We start from the raw sequence: 18,876 nt of genomic DNA on the forward strand, positions 1-18,876 counted from the left end.
AATGTATTACAAAACAAGGCAGATCTGAGTTTATTTTGTCTGTACACTATTGTTATATACAAAAGTGTCGGCTAGCAAGGTGCACAGTTATACATCCACTGACTTGGTTGGAGCACCAGTGTGAGAGAGGAGTGAGAGAAGAAAGAGAACCTGTAGTGGCATTGCTTATGTGACCCAAAACGCCTCAGTCGTTATATAGTCTCTTCAGTTTTTGCAGTGGTGAAGGCAAAGTAAGTGTGCACTGCTTCTTGTACGTGAACTCTCCAAGCAAAGTGCCCTCTTATACCCATCCCTGTGGGAATCACCTGATTCCAGGCTGGTGTCACAGTGAGTACAAAAAAAACAAGATACAAATGATATAAAAAAAAACCGAGAGAGGGAAGAACAAAACAAGGTGTGTCCTCTCTCCTCCCTCATTCTTTTCTCTTTTTTTTAATCTTTCCTCAATGTGACTGGATTGAAAAAGTAAACCCTAAACATTCTTAACGTCAACAAATGTGCAAAAAAAGTGGCGGCAGTGAAAGTCCGAGCATCCCCCTGGCCACCCCCCTCCCTTTTCCTCCAGGTGTGTGTGTGTGTGTGTGTGTCGGCATCTGAAGATAAACATCCTGCGCATGTACAACAGATATGCAGGCCTATGTGATTGTGCGTAAGTGTATAGGCCTATGTGTGTATGCATCTAATATGTGTGTTTCAGAGAGACTGAGTTGAGGCCTGTTGGTGGTGGTGGTGGTGGTGGTGGTGGTGGGGGGAGGGGGGTCATCCAGGGTATATGTGAGTGTTTCTTTGTTGTAGTGGTTGTCTGTTAGCGAGTCCTGGCCTGCTCCAGCCTGCGCATCAGCTGCTGCCTGCGGGCCTGAAGCCTGTCCTTCTCCTGCTGGAGTCTCATCTCCTCCGTCTCCAGCGAGCTCACATACTCGGTGGCCTTCTTCAGGATCAGCACCTTGGCCGCCTTCTCGTTGTGCGCCAGCTCTGGCACGTGGTCGCGCAGCGTCAGGAAGCTGGAGCGCAGGTCGTTGCGACGCTGGCGCTCCAGGATGTTGTGGTTGCGCCGGCGCTCACTGTCCTCCGAGTCGGAGCCGCCGCCTCCACCGCGCGGGCTGCTGTCTCCGCTGGCGCTGCGCTTGCTGCGTGGCCCCGAGGAGCTGGTGAGCGAGCTGCAGGATGTGGAGGAGGATGAGGAGCACGACGACATGGTTCTGGTGGGAGGTCGAGGCGCGTCGGACGTCCTCTGCTTCTTTGGCGGTGGGGCGGGGTCGTCGTCCGAGGTGTACGGGGAGGGGGCCGCGTAGTTGTGTTGCTGCTGGTGGACTGAGCTCCTCTTCAGGATCAGCTCCTGAGGAGCTCTGCTGATGAACCGGCTCACCACGCCGGACCCCCTCGCCTCTTGGCTCTTGGGATGCACAGAGATGGTGACTGTACCCGTCGCCATGGGTGACGCCTTGTTGATTGTGGAGCGCCTCTTCTCTACTGTCACAACATCAATCTCCTCCTCATCCTCCTCATCGTCCTCATCCTCGTCGTCCTCATCCTCGTCCTCCTCTTCTTCTTCGTCTTCGTCGTCATCTTCATCGTCATCTTCCTCTTCTGGGGAAAAAAAAAAGAGAATGTGAGTGACTAAATCACTCTGACACACCAAGCATTCCCGCTATGTCATGTATGTACCAGCAGGTGACAGGTATGTGTGTGTGTGTGTGTGTGTGTGTGTGTGTGTGTGTGTGTGTGTGTGAGTGAGTTCAAGAGAGTGTGTGTGGGAGCGAGAGCATTGCTCAACGCTGTTTGCTTAAGCAGAACCCTCTTAATGCTTAGTGTCAGTCACTCCTCAACTAATCTACTCTGCAGGCGTTGACATGTTCAGTCTCAGTGCTGAGCAGGCAGGCTGGATTTCTGCCTTTCCTTCTCTATCCCCCGCCTTCAAAACGTCTTTTTAATCTTCTGAGGTGAGACGGTTTTTAGTCTGAAGCCTTCAGTCTATCGTGAGGCCACAGTCACTCTGACAGTGTGGGAGTCTTAAAGAACTTCACTTTAACTTTGACCTCTGATGAAGTAAAAGAAAGAAGAAAAAAAATTCCCAGCTGAGCACTTCGTCTTAACCTGCGCTGGAATCAAGGCAGCTGAGACTTATCATGGACTGGCGCCTTTGAGGATGAGAGGAAGTAGCCAATCATGAGCCAGTGTGAGTGTGAGGCCCAGTTAAAATGCCTTTGTGATAATGGCTCTCATTATCAGCTCAGGAGCATCTGAAGAGTGTGGCATTTTACAGCTTACAGTAACCCACTTCAGACACCGCTGCACCAGGATGCTGTCTCAAAACACTCACGGAACACACACATGCTCAATTTGGCTCTGGGATCAAAACAAAGCTGGGCACAGCTGGGTGGTAGAGGGGGCGTGGCTGCCACATGTGAAGCTGTTTGGTGTTTCACTCTCAGAATGGAACAGCTCATTTATTGGAGCCGGGAAGTGTATAAGAATAGGAGGAATAGTACAACATCTTTTTCTGGGTGGATAAAATATTAGCCGAGAGACATTTGTCTCTGCCACTCAAGTCTTACAGCTGTACTTCTGAGTTTTGGAGTGGGGTGTCCCTTGTTCCTTTGCAGGCCTCAATTATGGGAATACTGGCCTAACTGTAGGGATAAACCTACATTGTAGCCTGTAAAGTCTGCCTCTTTGATGAGAAAGTAAATAAGCCCTGCGACACAAAGAAGGACGCGTCTTAACGCTGCGAGCGGCGGAAGCGCACTGGAGCGGTGCTGTGCGCAGGGTGGCGGGGCGGCAGGCGATCGGATCACCACCCTTTAAGCCTCGGAGCTGGAGCGGCGCCAGAGAGACAGCTGTCGAGATGGAGCGCTCGTTCAAAGCTGTCAGGCCCCCCCCCTCCTAAAAAGAAGAAGCCAGGGCCCTCCTCCGTCCTCTTTTCTTTCGCGGTGGAGGAGGCATTTGGCAAGGCTGGCTGAGTCTACCCTCTGTGCCAAGCGTGAGGCCTTTGTACTGCTGTTGCACAGCGAAAACACGCTGATAAGGACTCGTGAGTGTTTGTTTAGGGAACTTGTAGGCGGTAATAGACGGGACATGAAGTCTTAGGGCCATTCAATACACACAGCACTCGTTTCCCAATCAAAACACATACTACTGTCGACATAATAGCTCATAAAAATGGGAGTGTGTCAATCTATTGTATGTATTATATATATATCTGGGTTAATAGCTTTTGTTCTGGTAGGCTATCCTCCCCTATGCTATTACAGTGTTATGTTCTTCTTTTTGGGGCTAATTTTAGTTATCAGCAGAACTCAAGGCACAGAAGGTCCAGAATAAGGGCCAATTTCTCACCCGCTGTGCGCAAATTGTCCCTTAATCCATGCTTAATGAGAGCACCGTGAACCAGACACTTTATCAGCTCATCACATTATTGAACACCTTTTCATCTTCCCCTCCCGCAACCTGGGTCCGACTGCAGTCAGTGACTGTGGTGTCTTTTTGTTTGGCTCGGATGCCAACTGAGTTCAGGAAGGCGCACAATTCCCCATTTTACTGCCATCTGCCGGATGAAGAGCCCGCTGATTACATAAACCTCGTTCACTGTGTCACTACTCCACTGTGAGTGTGTTGTTTGTGTGTGTGTGTGTGTGTGTGTGTGTGTGTGTGTGTGTGTGTGTGTTTGTTTGTGTGTGTGTGTGTGTTCCTGTGTGTGTGTGTGTTCCTGTGTGTGTGCGTGGAATGTAACGAGATAATCCGATTCTGGACCAGTCAATAATAACAACAAGATGATAATAATAATAATAATAATAATAATAATAATAATAATAATAATAATAATAATAATAACAATAATAATAATAACAATAACAATAATGATGCTAATACTTATTATGTAATCATAACAATACTTTGATATTTCAGTGTTGGAGGTTTTTCTTGGCATCAGAATTTCATAAAAAATGGAAACAAAAGCTTTGAGCGCGTCTTTAAATTCTCACCGGAGTCACTGGGGACGTTTCCGTGGGTCGTGGATGTGTTAACGGTCTGGGTTGAGTCTCTGCTGCCGTTCTTCTTGTTGACCGGGAAAGGGAAGACCACGGTGGGGTCCACGCACTCTGACGCCGAGCTGCGGCTCACGACCTCCGGCGCTTTGACGCACACGCTCCTGCCGCCTCCGGTAGCGGTGGAAATAGCCTTGCCGAGTTTCTCCGTGACCACCCGCTCCAGCTTTTCTCTGGCGGAGAAGCCGCTCCACATACAGTCCTGGATAATGATATTGTTGGGGTTAGTATCCAAAGCGGAGCCGAACAGGTCCCCATCGTAGGACGCCCCCCAGATATCGTCCTCGGGCAGGAGCAGCAGCTCAGACGCCCAGTCCAGCGGGTCCCCTAAGCCCATGCCCAGAGGCTCTGCTTCCGGGGAGGCGGTCGCCGGCTCCCCCGGTAGCGCTGCTCGGCTCGGGGAGAGGGGCGGAGTGGGCAACAACTCGAATTTCTTCCAGATGTCCTCCCCCGGTGGCGCAGAGTCGGGACCACAGAAGTAGAAGTCGTCCTCATCCGGGTAGAAACACGGTTGTAAGGAGTCAAACTCCAAATCGGAGTTTTTACTTATGACCGCCGGCATTCTATCCCACGATCGAAAAACCTGTAAAGGAACAAAAGATACTTTAGTTTCCAGAAGGAAAGAGTGTCTCTCCCCCATGTCCTCTCTCCTCTTCCACACCTGAAAACTACGCTTCAGAGAGAGCGTGAGTCAAAGCCCACACACAGACACACAGTCTGCTCCACTCAGTGCAACACTTACTCCTCTGTGGGGTTTAAAAAAAAACACCACACAAATCTCTCAGGAGAATGTGCGTAAATGTGACCGTGACGCACGAAGTGTCCAAAACGACGCATTGGCTCACTACTCACTAAACATGCCAGAAATTGTCATTAGGGAGAAAAAAAAAAAAAAAAAAAAAAAAAGCGTGTTTACAAAAAAAAAAACACACATGGAATGACAATAATCACAACTAATTGAGAATTTGATGTGTGTGGATTTTTTTGTTTTTTGTTTTATGAAATAAAAGCACGTCTCTATATTTAACCGCTGGAATGAAAAGATGCTCACCTTGTCCTGACTTGGTGTGGTAATGTGCGAACCAATTTCTCTCGTAACTCGCAGTCAGTAATACAGACACCAGATTTGTAGCAGTCATCTACTTAGTGAGCACAGACAGTCCTCTGACACACATTGTGGCTGGCTGCAGAGTGTTATACACCAGATCCAGGGAGGGAAACAGACTCCGCCCTCTCAGGCTTGGGGGGGTGGTACAGTCGGGCTTTTTGGTTTGATGCAGCGCGGCAGACAGGCTGGCTGGGAGCTCTTGTTTTTTTTCAAGGTGAATCGAGAAAACAGCCTAAACATCCCAATGCAAGAATGAAAGCAAGGAAGAGAAAGAGGGCCGCGAAGGAGGAAAGTAAGAGTGAAAGAAAGAAAATGTACATTATTGACAGCCTCAGGCCAACTGGCTTTCCTCTTCCCTCATCTCTCCACTGGGATGTCCGACCCAGGATCAGCTATGAAACAGTGGAAGCAACCCAGCGGCTGATAGCGATTTGATGTCTTGCTCAGATTGCTCAAGGGCACTGAAGCAGGCTGGGTGCTATGCTGACCCGAGGGCATCAACCGTCCAAGTGAAGGGCAGTGCTCTTAAACCAACCCCCACACATTCAAACTCTCTGTCTCACACACACGATCCTCATATGATACATTTATTTATTACACATTAATAAAACAGTTCATGTTGCTAAATATCAGTATCTTAAATTGAATTGAATTTTTTTCGTTTAACAGATAAAATAAACACCAACTGGGCTCTATTTGTGAAAATGTTGTAAATTCTAGTTGGAGGAATATTTATTTATACATATAAATATTATGTAAGCATCATTTCTTATGAACAAACACTTGGTTTCATGAAATGTAAAATGGTGTGTGGAGTCTTCTCTTCCCACTGCCCTTCTCTTGCTCTCCTGTGGACCTCTACATATCGTTTTCTCTTTTGTCTGAGGGTAATCTAGCATCCCTGGATGAAAGGCGAAGTAAGGCTCACTGCGCCCTCACACGGACACCCAGGGAACTGCATCAACTACTCACACCGTCAGCCAAACACAGCGAGCCAGCGAGACAAAGACATAACAACACAGAGTCCATTATTTTCACAATGAAAGAAAAACAAGGCCCCCTTTGGAATAAATGACAAATCCCTCTCTGGCTGTAAGGACCAACACGTCTTCAGACAATAGGCTGAAGGTTCGGTGAGATTTCATCTATCTCCGGGATAAAACAGGATCCGAGAAGAGCATGTTACGTAACCGCAAGCGGTGGTTGTAGCCTGGAGTCATTCCCATTCCCTTTTCTAATGACAGATTAGGAGGAATGGCGCATCTGTAATTATGCGCACAGGCACAGGCGGACACACAGTCCCTGATATTGACTCATTCAGGGAAACGTTTATAGAACGGATTCCAGTTGAACGCCAGCTGTGAGCAGGAAGAATGACAGCTTCCACTTTTTGTCATCCAGACAATAGGAGAGGATAACAACAACATTTGGAGAGAAAAATAAATTAAAATTGGTAATTATATATATATATATTCTAAATGTTAATTTCACAAATCTAGGATCTACTATATATTTATATTTATATATTCACATATTTATATATATCTTTGAATATATATTAATGTTTTTCCTCCAAATGCTGGTATATTTGTACACACAAATATATATATATATATATATATATATATATATATTATATGTGTACATATATATATATGTATGTTCAAACAACCACAGCCAGCAAAAAGTGAGAATCTGCAGCTGTTTTGTCCACAAAGTAGGAATAGCAGGGAGTTTCCTTGGACTGGGGGACTTCTCCCAGGAACTGGGGAGATGGTTTGGGAGTCAAAAACTCCCCACAGGCTCTTGTCCCTCCGCTTTTTTACTCTTTCTCAAACTGCTGCTCAGCTCTGACCCTCAAGCAACAGCAGAAGCTGAAGCAGCTTCCTCTGCTGTGAAAGAGGACAGAGAGTGGGAGTGAGAACAGAAGGGAAAGTTGTTTTTTGTGTCCAGTCAGTGCAGATCGGTGAGGACAGGAAGCTGTATACTGCTGCTTATTTTCTGTGGACCAGCAGAGCAAAGACGTTGGTTACCAAGCCGATGGTTAAGGGAAAATTGGCTTTATGCTTTTGTTTTGAGGGCAAAACACTTGCTGAAAGGACTGAGTGCCTTCATACAATCTGAACATTTACCCACTGATTGGCCCTGAAATTGCCCAAATGTTGATATGATTGTTTGTTTGTCAGGTTGTTTCTGATTTGTATTCATATCAGTAAATCCATCTCACATAAATAAAGCACACTCTCTTCTCCCTAGTTGTCTAAAACGTATAATGTTCACTGAATTATTGCTCAGTAAGTGTGTAATTACACAGTCTTCATTATAAAGCATCCCCTGCGCACAGTGGGACTACCTTGGATAAAAAAAATTAAAAACAATAAAGTATACGGAGAGACGTAGAGAAAAAGACTTGTCAGAGGTGGACCAGTTCTGGCGTCTTTGCCTGTTGTTTTTATGGCAGTCATGGCATGCCCAGCCTCCCTCCTACCATTCACAACTGGACCGGGACATGGATGGTTAAGCAATTAGGCCAGTTTTGATAAAAGATTCATAAGTCACCCCAGTGGATAGTGCAAAGACTAGCATATTGTAAGTAAAACCAGCTGCTGTGACATCCGGACAGGCTGTGTTAGGTTAGAAGGCTCGCACATCATATCAATATTTAAATTGTGTGTGTATATGAGTGTTTGTGTGTGTGAGTGGTAAGTGTGTAGGTTCTTATTGCTAGACAGCTGGAGATACGCAGTTATATACATATATAAATAAAAGATTACAAGACACTTTTATGCAAAATAGACTTGTATGAATTGATGGCCTGATTCCAGAGAGTGCTTTATCTGGACAACTTGTGTTCAACCTGATTACATGGTTTTATTGTTCTTAAATGGATGTAGACCAAAGTCATAAATGTTGTTAAACGGACAATCACATGCTTTGTTTATAAACATTTGTATATTGTCTCACCAGATTATGGCCATGTTTATAAGTACATCCCACCTTTTACATTTTATACATTCAGTGGCAATATTATTTAGTTCAACCCATTTGCATCTCAGAGTGTAAGCTTAAAAAATAAAATACCTTCAACAGCTGATCAACAGAACTTTATGTTCTTTTTGTTTATGTACAAACAGTATTACATACATATTGATGAAGGCAAGCTAGTGGAAACAATTTGATGAAAAAAGCATGGTTTACCTCAGAAGAGTTGTGTGACATGTTTTCTAACAGTTTTCATCTGATCCCTTTAACAGGCACTAGAATGAGTGCAACAGCAAAACTAGTTAAATAAGATCAATTTATTCCAGTAAAAAAAAATGCAATTTTCTGAACATACAAGTGGCCAGCCAACATTGACTTATAAGAAACCAAAACAGTAACACTGCAGTGGTCAGACATTTGTCAGGCATGAACATTACTTCTTACAAAATGCAAACAAAGAGCTTGTGTCTTCTTGCAGGCTCTACAAATAAAAAACACACCATGATCAACTAAGTTCTGTAAATGAATAAAACATTTTTTTTTAAATCAGAAACTCTGTTAGAAACTTAGTATTGTATCATTGAGTAATAGCGTGCACCTCCTCCTGGTATTTTAACATCTATTTACAAGCGTCTTAATAATCCATGTCGATTTTAAAACTAGCACAGTCAAGTATTTACCAACATCAGAGTGTTATTAAAGCCTTATGTGTGAATTCAGCAGCTTCATATATGGCCCATATAAGACCCAGCACAAGACAACACATGCTTGTTAACCCACTAATGGTTCCCTATAGCAGTGCTGCACACTGAGTCCTCACTCTGTCTGTGGAAGGCATTAAGATTCCTCTTCTTTAATCACGTCAGGTCAGATTCCACAGTGGCATCTTCCCCTCAAACAAACCAACCCCAACAAGAGGCCATGTTTGTCCATGATCCACATCATTACATTTCAGCTCCAGCAAAACCCCTCCGCCCCAACACAGTGGAGCCTACACATCCCCCCTTCACCTTCACCTCACCCCAAACCAGACCAGGCGTTAAAGCCACTTAACAGCAAACCCAATCAAACATCAGTCCCACTTTTACAACTTGGATAGATTTTTTTTAGGTCTTATATAAATATTATAAAGATAATTTCTGCCTTGTGTCCCACACTCATTAGATATAATCTAACTGTACATGACCCTTTGGATGATGATTCAGGTAAAAAACATGCTCTATGTTGCTGCCAGAGATGACTTCATCAAGATTTTGCAAGAGACTTGGCCTTGTAGAGAGAAGCAGGAGCAAGTTGCAACAAATCCCTGAGGAATTTATATGAGATCTAACAGTAATAGCAATTCCTTAGTGAAAAACCCTGCCAAAACATTTTCTCCACCATCATAAAGTTATTTTGAATATAAACCAATATGACAAAAATGCTGGGAGAAAAAAAAGAACCTTTTTTCTTCCCATGTCTATTTTGGGGAATATTTTCCCATCAAGTCTATTTTGGGAAGAATAAACGTGTAGAGGAAGTATTTTGGCCTTTTTGATATTGGATTTTGAGGGTGCCAGAAGTGTGCTAGTATGAAGAAGTGGCTGCTGTCTTGTTAGATCTTTCCTCCAAACTGTACCTCGGCCTACCTGTACAATTAAACCGGCGCTTCAGATGATTCATGGAGTATATAAACAACACTTTTTTCCACTTGAGTAATGTGTCTGTATGTTTTTGCATACAGACGCATCTCGGGAGAAGTCCATTCCACCCAGGTTAATCCTGCCTGTGTCACAGAGCAAACAGTAAAAAAATCAATATAGAGATACACGGCTCATGGTAAATATGACCTCATATAGAAATATATATAGTAAGTAACAGAATATATTACAGTAATATCCCATTTAGCAAAACAATTTGCAATTGATATTTTTCATCAGTTAGAATGTTTAGTACTGTCTCCTATATCATATCTCAGTGTGAGTCGGGATAGGGGTTTGTTTTGCTGGTTTCATCGAATTTTGACGTTAAGGAAGTAACGGACACATTAACTGGAAGAAATGCATTTGTAAAACCAGCAGACCAGTGGAAAGAATGCGTTAAAGATTTCATGCCGACGGTTACAAGGCATCCTCTCTGAGTGGGAGCTTTCTGAGAGATGGAAAGCGATATGCACGTCTTTTCATTGTTTTGCTAAAATGAAAGTATAGATAAGAAACTACAACTTTGGAGAGGACAAACATTCTGACAATAATTGGTCCTATAAAGAAATAATGCGCATATTTCTTGATAGTGTCCCATGTTAATGATTTCTGTTTATTTATTCATTAGATTGATCAGTTGCAGCCTTCATCAGTTCCCATTGGAGCATGAAATGGGAGGTAATTCTGCATCACCGTTGTTGTATGGATCACATTACCAGTTATGGATCAAGTCACGACCATGAATCAATGAGCTTGGCCCTGAAGGTGACCATCATTAGGAGGCCTGACGATCAACTGGAAATCAATATCAGTGATGGATTAACAGAAAGGGCAACAGCAACAGGATCCAGTGGGTTTGATCGGCCCGTCTCACAATGAAAGAGAGAGCTCCTCCGCCGGCTCACCCTCAGTCACTTAGACACTGTATTACGATTAAATGTGCACACACAGACCCTTTCTCTACAAAAAGACCTCTCCTGACTTGCTTTCTGAGAGAACCATTTGGCACGACTGTTTAAAGAGTCACGCATAAATTTAATTTTGCCTTGACAGTTTTACAGGCCCATTGTTGCTCTTTGTAAAAAAAAGATGGAGGCTTTGGTGAGTTTGTAGGGTCGTGAATCAGGGGAAGGAAGCCTTATTTAACTGATGTTGATGTGGGGGTCAGTCACACAGACAGGAGAGCCACAGCCTGTTAAATAAACCCAAATAAGCAAAGACATATTAAAATGATCAACACTATCTAGCTATTTGTCTGTTTATCACCTAACTTTGCAGATTCCCTTAGCTTTGTTTCGGTTTTACAGCCAGCAACTCACTAATTTGGCTTGATCTCACCGCTTGAATTGTATCATTTCCAGATACAGCAAGCAGCTGTTTTCAGCAAAAAGCTCTATAAAATCATCGTATGCTACCTGCTTAGCAACAAACATCAGTCACATAAAATGAACGGCTAACTGATGGACACTGAGTATCTAGCAGCTAAACAGCCAGATATATCCCGTCAGGAGTTGGTAGAGACCAAAAACAGAGCAAAAAGAGAGTGAAATCCGACTCATATTTATCAGGCAGCTAGAAATACGACTCCAAATAAATTATAATATTGTTGGATGTGTAGATAAGTAGCTTTTTGATAACAAGTTTGCCATATCACCTTAAACTTATACGTCAAAGCTGTGTCATCAGCTTGTTTCCACTGCCCCAGAGTAGCTCAAAAAAAAAAGAAATTTAGGTTAAGTTTAAGGTTTAATTGATGGTATGGTACTATACTTTGTTTGACAAACACATACAAACAGCTTGGCTGAGTCCCTAGTGTTCTCATTTTGAGCGTATCTTACAAGTTTTTCTTTCTTTTTTTCCTTCTCAAAAAAATAAGCAAGCTTTGTGCATCTGAGTATTTCAACACAGACAGACTGTGAATATGTTAACGGATGTTGTGTTGAAAGGACCGTGCAGGTGACCTCACCTGACTGGTTGTGCAGCTGTTGGTTAGCTTTGATAGCGGGACAGATAACAGGTAATGCATTCGGTGTATTCATAACATAACCAGCTCAGTCACCGGCTGGAGATAGAGAGTTGATGTGGGTTCGAGGGGAAGAAAAGTAGCGAGATAGCGTTCCGCTAAGTGACTTGTTTATTGTGATGAACACTGATGGAGGCTGAGATACCCAAGACGCTTTGTGTTCACCCAACACAGACTCATGAGAACACAGTCCAGTACTGTATGTTCTTCAACATCAGCCACATGTGAAAGAACAGGTATTTAACTTGTTCTCTCACTCTGACTTTAATCTACACATGTTCACATACACATAACCCACAGAACAGAACAGAATAGAAAGAAGCCCTTGGCCCCTGTGAACCCTGCAAAGCCCTCCTGGAGGTCAATGAGCTCTTTTTAGCATTCCCCTCCTCCTTCCTCTAACCCGTCTTTATCTCTCTGCATTTGTTTTGATCCTCAGGGGTCATTAGCCAGATTAAATGTTTGTCTGCTCACAAAGAGAGATGGTTAATATGTTTCAACGCATCCATTTGTCAGAACCCTTGTCTCTGGCTGCCCTGTGTGTGAAAGGGGAGCTCAGCGTCTCAACTGGCATTTCAAGACTTACAAGCATTTCAACACCTCCGGCAAGAGAGGCCTTCAGTTTGTGTGTGTGTTGATGTGTGTGCATGTGTATGCGCATGTATGTGTGTGTCTAAATACATTCCTCCTCGAGGGTTGGGTTCCCAGCCTCCTGGTCGATATATCACCCCCTGACATCATCAATGTGCAGTTTGGAGGAGAAAGAAAATGGAACGTTTCACTTCCTGCAAACATGCTCCGTCCTGTCAGTCGGCTCCAGTCAGATTAGCATGAGTTACGAGAATTAGGACCCGGTCCAGAAGAGAAAAGAAGAGAAGTTCACTCGATCCAACAGCAGGAATAATTTGCCCGGGGAGGTGAGAAGAAGGAAACCAAGGCCATAAATTTGAGTTGAATGTTTGTGTTGACAGGAAGTGGTGTTGTTGGCACCATTTCAACGATATCATGCTGAACCCTGGCCTAAACAGGAAGTCAGTGGTCATGAAAAATGGCTGTCCTAACAGCATCTAGCCATCAGTGGGCAAAAGGATCCATTTGTCTCTCTGATGAGTGATTCTTTCCTCCTGCGCTGGTCCCCCCTGTGGTATTCAGAGCTCCAGGTTCCACTTATAGTTTGAATGTCTTTGTGTGTGTGCGTGTGTGCAAAGTGAGTAGATGTATGTGAGGAGCTACAGCTGTGTAGTTTAGTAGTACTGCTAGTATCCGAAATAATCAGTAGTGATAACAGCAGTAACAGCAGAGTGACTGCTGTAGTTGTTGCAGTACTAGTGATAGTATTAAGAGTAGTTGTTAGGATAGGGTATAGATTAGATTAGATTCAACTTGTCATTGCACACAAATACAAAGAATCAATAAAGCAAAATGCAGGAGCAAAGTACATATATACACACAAAGTTAGGTAAGACGGAATGAAACTGTACAAAAACACAAAAATGTATATACTACATCTGCAGTACAATCAATTGCAACCATGATGTCAGTAGTGTAAATGTGATAAATGACAAAGGGATTGATTTTCATCTTGTCAAACTACATACTAACTCCAATCATGCAACCTGCAAGAGATAATACAAATTTCACAAAGATAATAAAAATATAAAATAGTGAAGCATACAATTATTAGGTTTAGCAAAAAATGTAACCCAACACATATATCCATCCATCCATTTTCCGTAACCTGCTTATCCAGTTAAGGGTCGCAGGGGTGCTGGAGCCAATCTCAGCTGTCAATGGGCGAAGGCAGGGTACACCCTGGACAGTTCGCCAGTCTGTCGCAGGGCTGACATATAGAGACAAACCATTCACACTCACATCCACACCTACGGGCAATTTAGTGTCTTCAATGAACCTTAGCTGCATGTCTTTGGACTGTGGGAGGAAGCCGGAGAACCCGGAGAGAACCCACGCTGACACGGGGAGAACATGCAAACTCCACACAGAAGGTTGTCCAGCCCGGGAATTGAACCCAGGCCCCCCTTGCTGTGAGGCAACAGTGCTAACCACTACACCACCGTGCAGCCCCAACACATATAGTACAAGATAATAATAATAATAATAATAATAATAATAATAATAATAATAATAATAATAATAATAATAATAATAATAATAATAATAAAAAACATACACTGAACACTTCTGTCCATGTACATATTTTAGGTAGTTCTACAGTGATCCAAAGAAGATCTAGGGTTTTCATGTGCAGAACAAAATGAGACATCTCAGACACAGCAAACATCCTATCAAGTGTGTGTGTGTGTGTGTGTGTGTGTGTGTGTGTGTGTGTGTGTGTGTGTGTGTGTGTGTGTGTGTGTGTGTGTGTGTGTGTGTGTGTGTGTGTGTGTGTGTGTGTGTGTGTGTGTGTGTGTGTGTGTGTGTGTGTGTGTGTGTGTCTATGCGTCCCAATTTGCACTGACTCACCTTGGATAAATCTGTGATTGGGTAAAATATGAAATAAACAATAAGTGTGTGTGCATTTCGCCTGTTAATTACTGATCAAGCCACACCTGTCAGCTGATTAGATGTACTATTTCTTTATACGTCACTTGCTTTTAATGCAGCTTGAGGAAAGTAAACGAGACAGAAACAATGAAGAAATGAAACGTACCATGTGGACATCTAATGAAAGATTGGACAAAAAAAAAGGAGGGATTATTTGCATGATTACCTGAGTTAATGAGTGGTGTCCAATGTACTTAAAAGAACTGGTTGTTTGGCTCGTAGAGCGATGCATGTGCACATTATGGGACGTGTGCGAGTTTGTTTAAACGCCCTGTTGTTAAAAGGCAGTTATGTCCTAATGAGATGTAAATGACTGCAGGAGGTGGTCTCCCACTCACTCAATGGGACGTCTCTCCACCTTTGAAGTCCTGATTTTGGGGGTCCGCGGGTTGTCATAGTGATGCTCCCTTGTCCCCCTGACCGTCTCTGGAGAATTGGCTTTGATTGGAGTATTGACAGGCATGTGGCAGCCTCCTTCTCTTTCTCCTCTTCTCCTCCCCCCCTCCCCCCACAACGCTCTCCCGTGAGCTTTTTCTCAAGAAAGCTGTAAGAACTCAGACAGCCTGCAACATGAAGTACAGCAGTGGAAAAGTATTGTTCCAAGCAAGAAAATATCAAGTCCCAGTTTCATCAAACACTCAGATTAAATACAACATCTCTCATGTGACAATTTATGCAAAGCACTTTATATTTAGACGCTTTTGTTTTGAAGGTGTGTTTTGATGTGTTTGGAGGTCAAACTAAAAGCCGGGGATATAAATAACTCATGCAAAGCACGTCAAAGATGCTTAGTATGTAGCTCACGGTTTGTTTGGCGCTATGTGTGTGTGTGTCGGTGACTTTAATTCTCGCCACAGAGGACGTTTGGTGGCGAGAGGAGCCGTGGGCATGGGGTTCAGTCTGACCACCAGCAAAGCAGTCTGCCAGACAGACCATGTCGCTCCATCTGTTCAGGCTGTGTGTGTTTGAGTGATTGTGTGTGGCAGTCACAGACATGTCACCCATCTCGCTGCGAGACACGCGCACAGGAAAGCACAAATCATGAAAAAAAAAGAGTGGCAAAAACAGACAGAGAGGTGGGGAAGTGTGAGAGATGATTAGGAAAAAGAGGGTATGGGGAGAATAAGACTGTGACCACAGGGACACGGTATTCTTACAGCCACCCTCGGCCCAGCAGATCGCCCTGTCTTGTCATCATTGATCATGCTTAGCTGTCAATTGATGTGAATCTATTAGAAAGGATGGTCTTTGTGGTTGAATTCCTGATAGGCACCAGTAGCCTACAGGCCTGTGACCTTTGTGCCCTCCACAAGGTCAACACCCCTCCTCCCAAAATAAAAATAAAAACCTCCCTCTTCTCTCAAGACCTCCATCATGTGGTCCCTTAATCAATTAAGCCGAAGCCTTACATTCCTCTGGTGTGAAGTCACGCCGACGTTTCCTCCGGGGGTTTCTCTCTTGAATGACTGCTGCCCTCCTTCTTTCTTCCTCCTCACGACAAAATGTCTCTGCCCCACTCGTTCAGTACCAGCTTGTGGTATGTGATTAACAAGGACGACATAAGTAGTGGAATAATATATCTGTGTTTGGCAGCAGACTATACCTGGACTCAGAGAGATCAGCTGAACAGACCAGCAATCGTCTTCAGGACACAGTGGGACAGTTTGAAAATACATCATATTTTTAATGCTGTTTTGTGCTATTTTTACCTTTCCTGTGGTGGCAATCTTTTTGGACGTGATCCAAAAGATCCTGTGTGGGGAGAAAACCTGTGAACAACATGTGAACAGAGCTTTCAGATGCATCCACAGAGCAGCACAGTCCAGTTTCATCACTAGTCCAGTCCAGTAGTAGATGATTTTGAAATTATCGATTTAATAACAGTGATAACGTTCAGTACCAACACAAGTAGTATTGTGCCCTTTGTAAGTAACAAAATGAAAAGAAAGGGTGTGTGGATGGGCATGTTGAGTGTCAGACTTTCATGCAGGAGACTGGAGTTAATGTAGTTAATGTTTGCTTTTTATTAACCTCCAGGTCTTTTTCAATGGAAGCCAGTGACATGAAGCTACAAACTGCCGGCCAACACTTGTCACTGTGTGACGTCTGTGACCTGAGCTGGTCTCATGTTTTTATCAACGCTCCAATGATGCAGCAAAGCGTGTACCAATCATATGTTTTTGTTTCACCGGTCTCGTTCCGTTTAAAAATGCCGTCAGCCAGCTCACAGTGCTTTTTATCATCATAACTATGTCCAAAAGCAAAACTTAACCATTAACCAAAACGAAACCATTGTCGAACAATGAAGCTGGCCACGCTTGGCCTTTTTGTTGCTTTTGTCGCTCATAGTGTGAACATAGCATAACCCTCAACAGCCACTTGAAGGCAGTAGAACAGAAAACGTTTTGAGCTTCAAAACTAAAACCATGAGCTGAAAGAAGTTCAAATGCTAAGAGCTTAGGGGAACAGCAGTTTCGGGTGGAATTTTGAAAACGCCTTTTATGAAGCCCATGTCTATAATGCATTCTAAACATACTAATAATGCCTTATAATCTGCTTAAAGAACAGTATAGTTACAGTTACATGCCGTCATAGATATTAAAGCAGATTGCAAGTATGTTTATGATGCATTATAGATATGGGGGTCATGGAAAGATTTACCAATATACAGTTCAAACGTTAAAAACGGTTACATTACATTACATTACAGTCATTTAGCAGACGCTTTTATCCAAAGCGACTTACAATCAGTAGTATATTACATATCATTCACCCATTCACACACTGATGACAGGCTACCATGCAAGGTGCCACCATCAGACTCTAACTAACATTCATGCAACATCCAGTCCACACCGATGGCAAGCCTTCGGGAGCAACTTGGGGTTAAGTGTCTTGCCCAAGGACACATCGACTGCCGAAGCCGGGTATCGAACCACCGACCCTCTGATTGCAGAACTACGGTTAAAACATATAGACATTTATTCCAATGTTTCCAAAAACAGGCGGAATACTTTGTGTCACTATGTGTTTGGCTTCTTGATTCAATGAATCAACATATAAATTTGTAGTTAAAAATCTTCCACACAGCATGAGAGGTGGGAACATTACTAGTCAAAACCAAACAACTTGCCATTGTCCGTCTTGGGAGCTTGAACAAGAATTGTATTGCATCATTAAATGCCACCTGAGTCATTTTTGCCTTGCTATAACTGTACCACAAGTGGGCTGTATAGAGTGGAGTACAGTAGACTCTAAAGAGAGCTGTTTTAACATAATCTGTACACAGATTAAATTTACATGCCAGTATATTGGCTTGTGCATGAGTTTCTTCCACAGAAAGTTCCCAGCAATATGATTTTAATATGTCATTTAATCTGCATAATATAAGTGCCAGGTCACTTCAGACCTTAGGTAAATAGTCATTTTTTTTTAAAAATCCATGCATCTAATGGTTAACGCGACCCATTCGGCTCCCTTTGTATGCTGCTTTGTATGTCAGAAGGCATCATAAAGTTTACATCATTAAGGTGTTGGGACTGAGTTGTTATCTGAGTGCCATTAACAAAGAGGCCTGATAGGACCCTGCCTTAGTAACACTGCAAAATTATGTGGCTCAGCTGCAGGCATATGAGGCCAAATTGACTATAGTCTGCCACACAGGGGAGATAAGCTTTAGAAACTAATGAAAGGAATAAAAAGAGTCTCTAAAACTACTTACTTAGAAAACTGATAAGAAGAATCCCAGACAAATGCTTTCAGCCTACATTCCCCTGAGTGCAAGGTAAGGAAGGTAACATATAATACATTCTTATGTCCTTGAACATTACTTCACCCTCACTATGCAAGCTCACGTCCTCTGAGCAGGACCTCAGTGTGTGTGGCTCCCATATGATTTACATAAAGGCCACAGAGGCCCATAATCACACTCGGTAATCACTGTGCTAAATTTAACATAGGGGATAAGGGGGAAATCAGGCCCAAATCAAAGGCTTTGTTATCTGCTCAGTGCTCATAATGTAGATTATGAAACGGCACGGTGATCTGATAAACATGGCAAGGAGCAGAGCCAAAACATCTGCACGCCTGCTGGCCACACAGTAGCAGGGAAAACTTTATCCCACTGCCAGCCTTTAATGAAAAAGAGGAAACTGGCTAAAAAGGGAAATGTAGACAGAAAACTGGTATGTGTGTGCGTGTGTGTGAGAGAGAGTTTCTAGTAAACCTCTTGGTCATGACTTGCTTGGCAACGGGATGAGGAAACAGTCTCTGAGTTACCTCAGGGAACGATTGTATTTGAGTGGAGGAAAGAAGGGAAGGAGGGGGCGTTTTGGATCAAGCGGCTGCTGAGGACTAAAATGAAGGAGAACAGGAAGAAAGATCGCCTATGGCAACGGGGACTTTCTGTCAGATCCAGGTCAGTAAGTTGCGGCGTGACACTAAAGGGGGAAATGGTCTGTAATCGCAATAATC

General features: G+C 43.4%; 1 protein-coding gene across 1 annotated transcript; it reads right to left on the minus strand.

The window, feature by feature from the left end:
* Positions 1–762: 762 nt before the first annotated feature.
* On the minus strand, positions 763–5,183 carry mycn (MYCN proto-oncogene, bHLH transcription factor). Its single transcript, XM_054618737.1, has 3 exons — positions 5,098–5,183; positions 3,984–4,629; positions 763–1,587 (listed from the first exon to the last, which is right to left on the minus strand). The coding sequence occupies exons 2-3, from the start codon at positions 4,606–4,608 to the stop codon at positions 806–808; spliced, it is 1,407 nt and encodes a 468-aa protein (XP_054474712.1). The 5' UTR covers positions 4,609–4,629; positions 5,098–5,183; the 3' UTR covers positions 763–805.
* Positions 5,184–18,876: the final 13,693 nt, after the last annotated feature.

Source organism: Anoplopoma fimbria, chromosome 18 (genome assembly GCF_027596085.1).
Source record: "Anoplopoma fimbria isolate UVic2021 breed Golden Eagle Sablefish chromosome 18, Afim_UVic_2022, whole genome shotgun sequence".
Lineage (NCBI taxonomy): Eukaryota > Metazoa > Chordata > Actinopteri > Perciformes > Anoplopomatidae > Anoplopoma > Anoplopoma fimbria.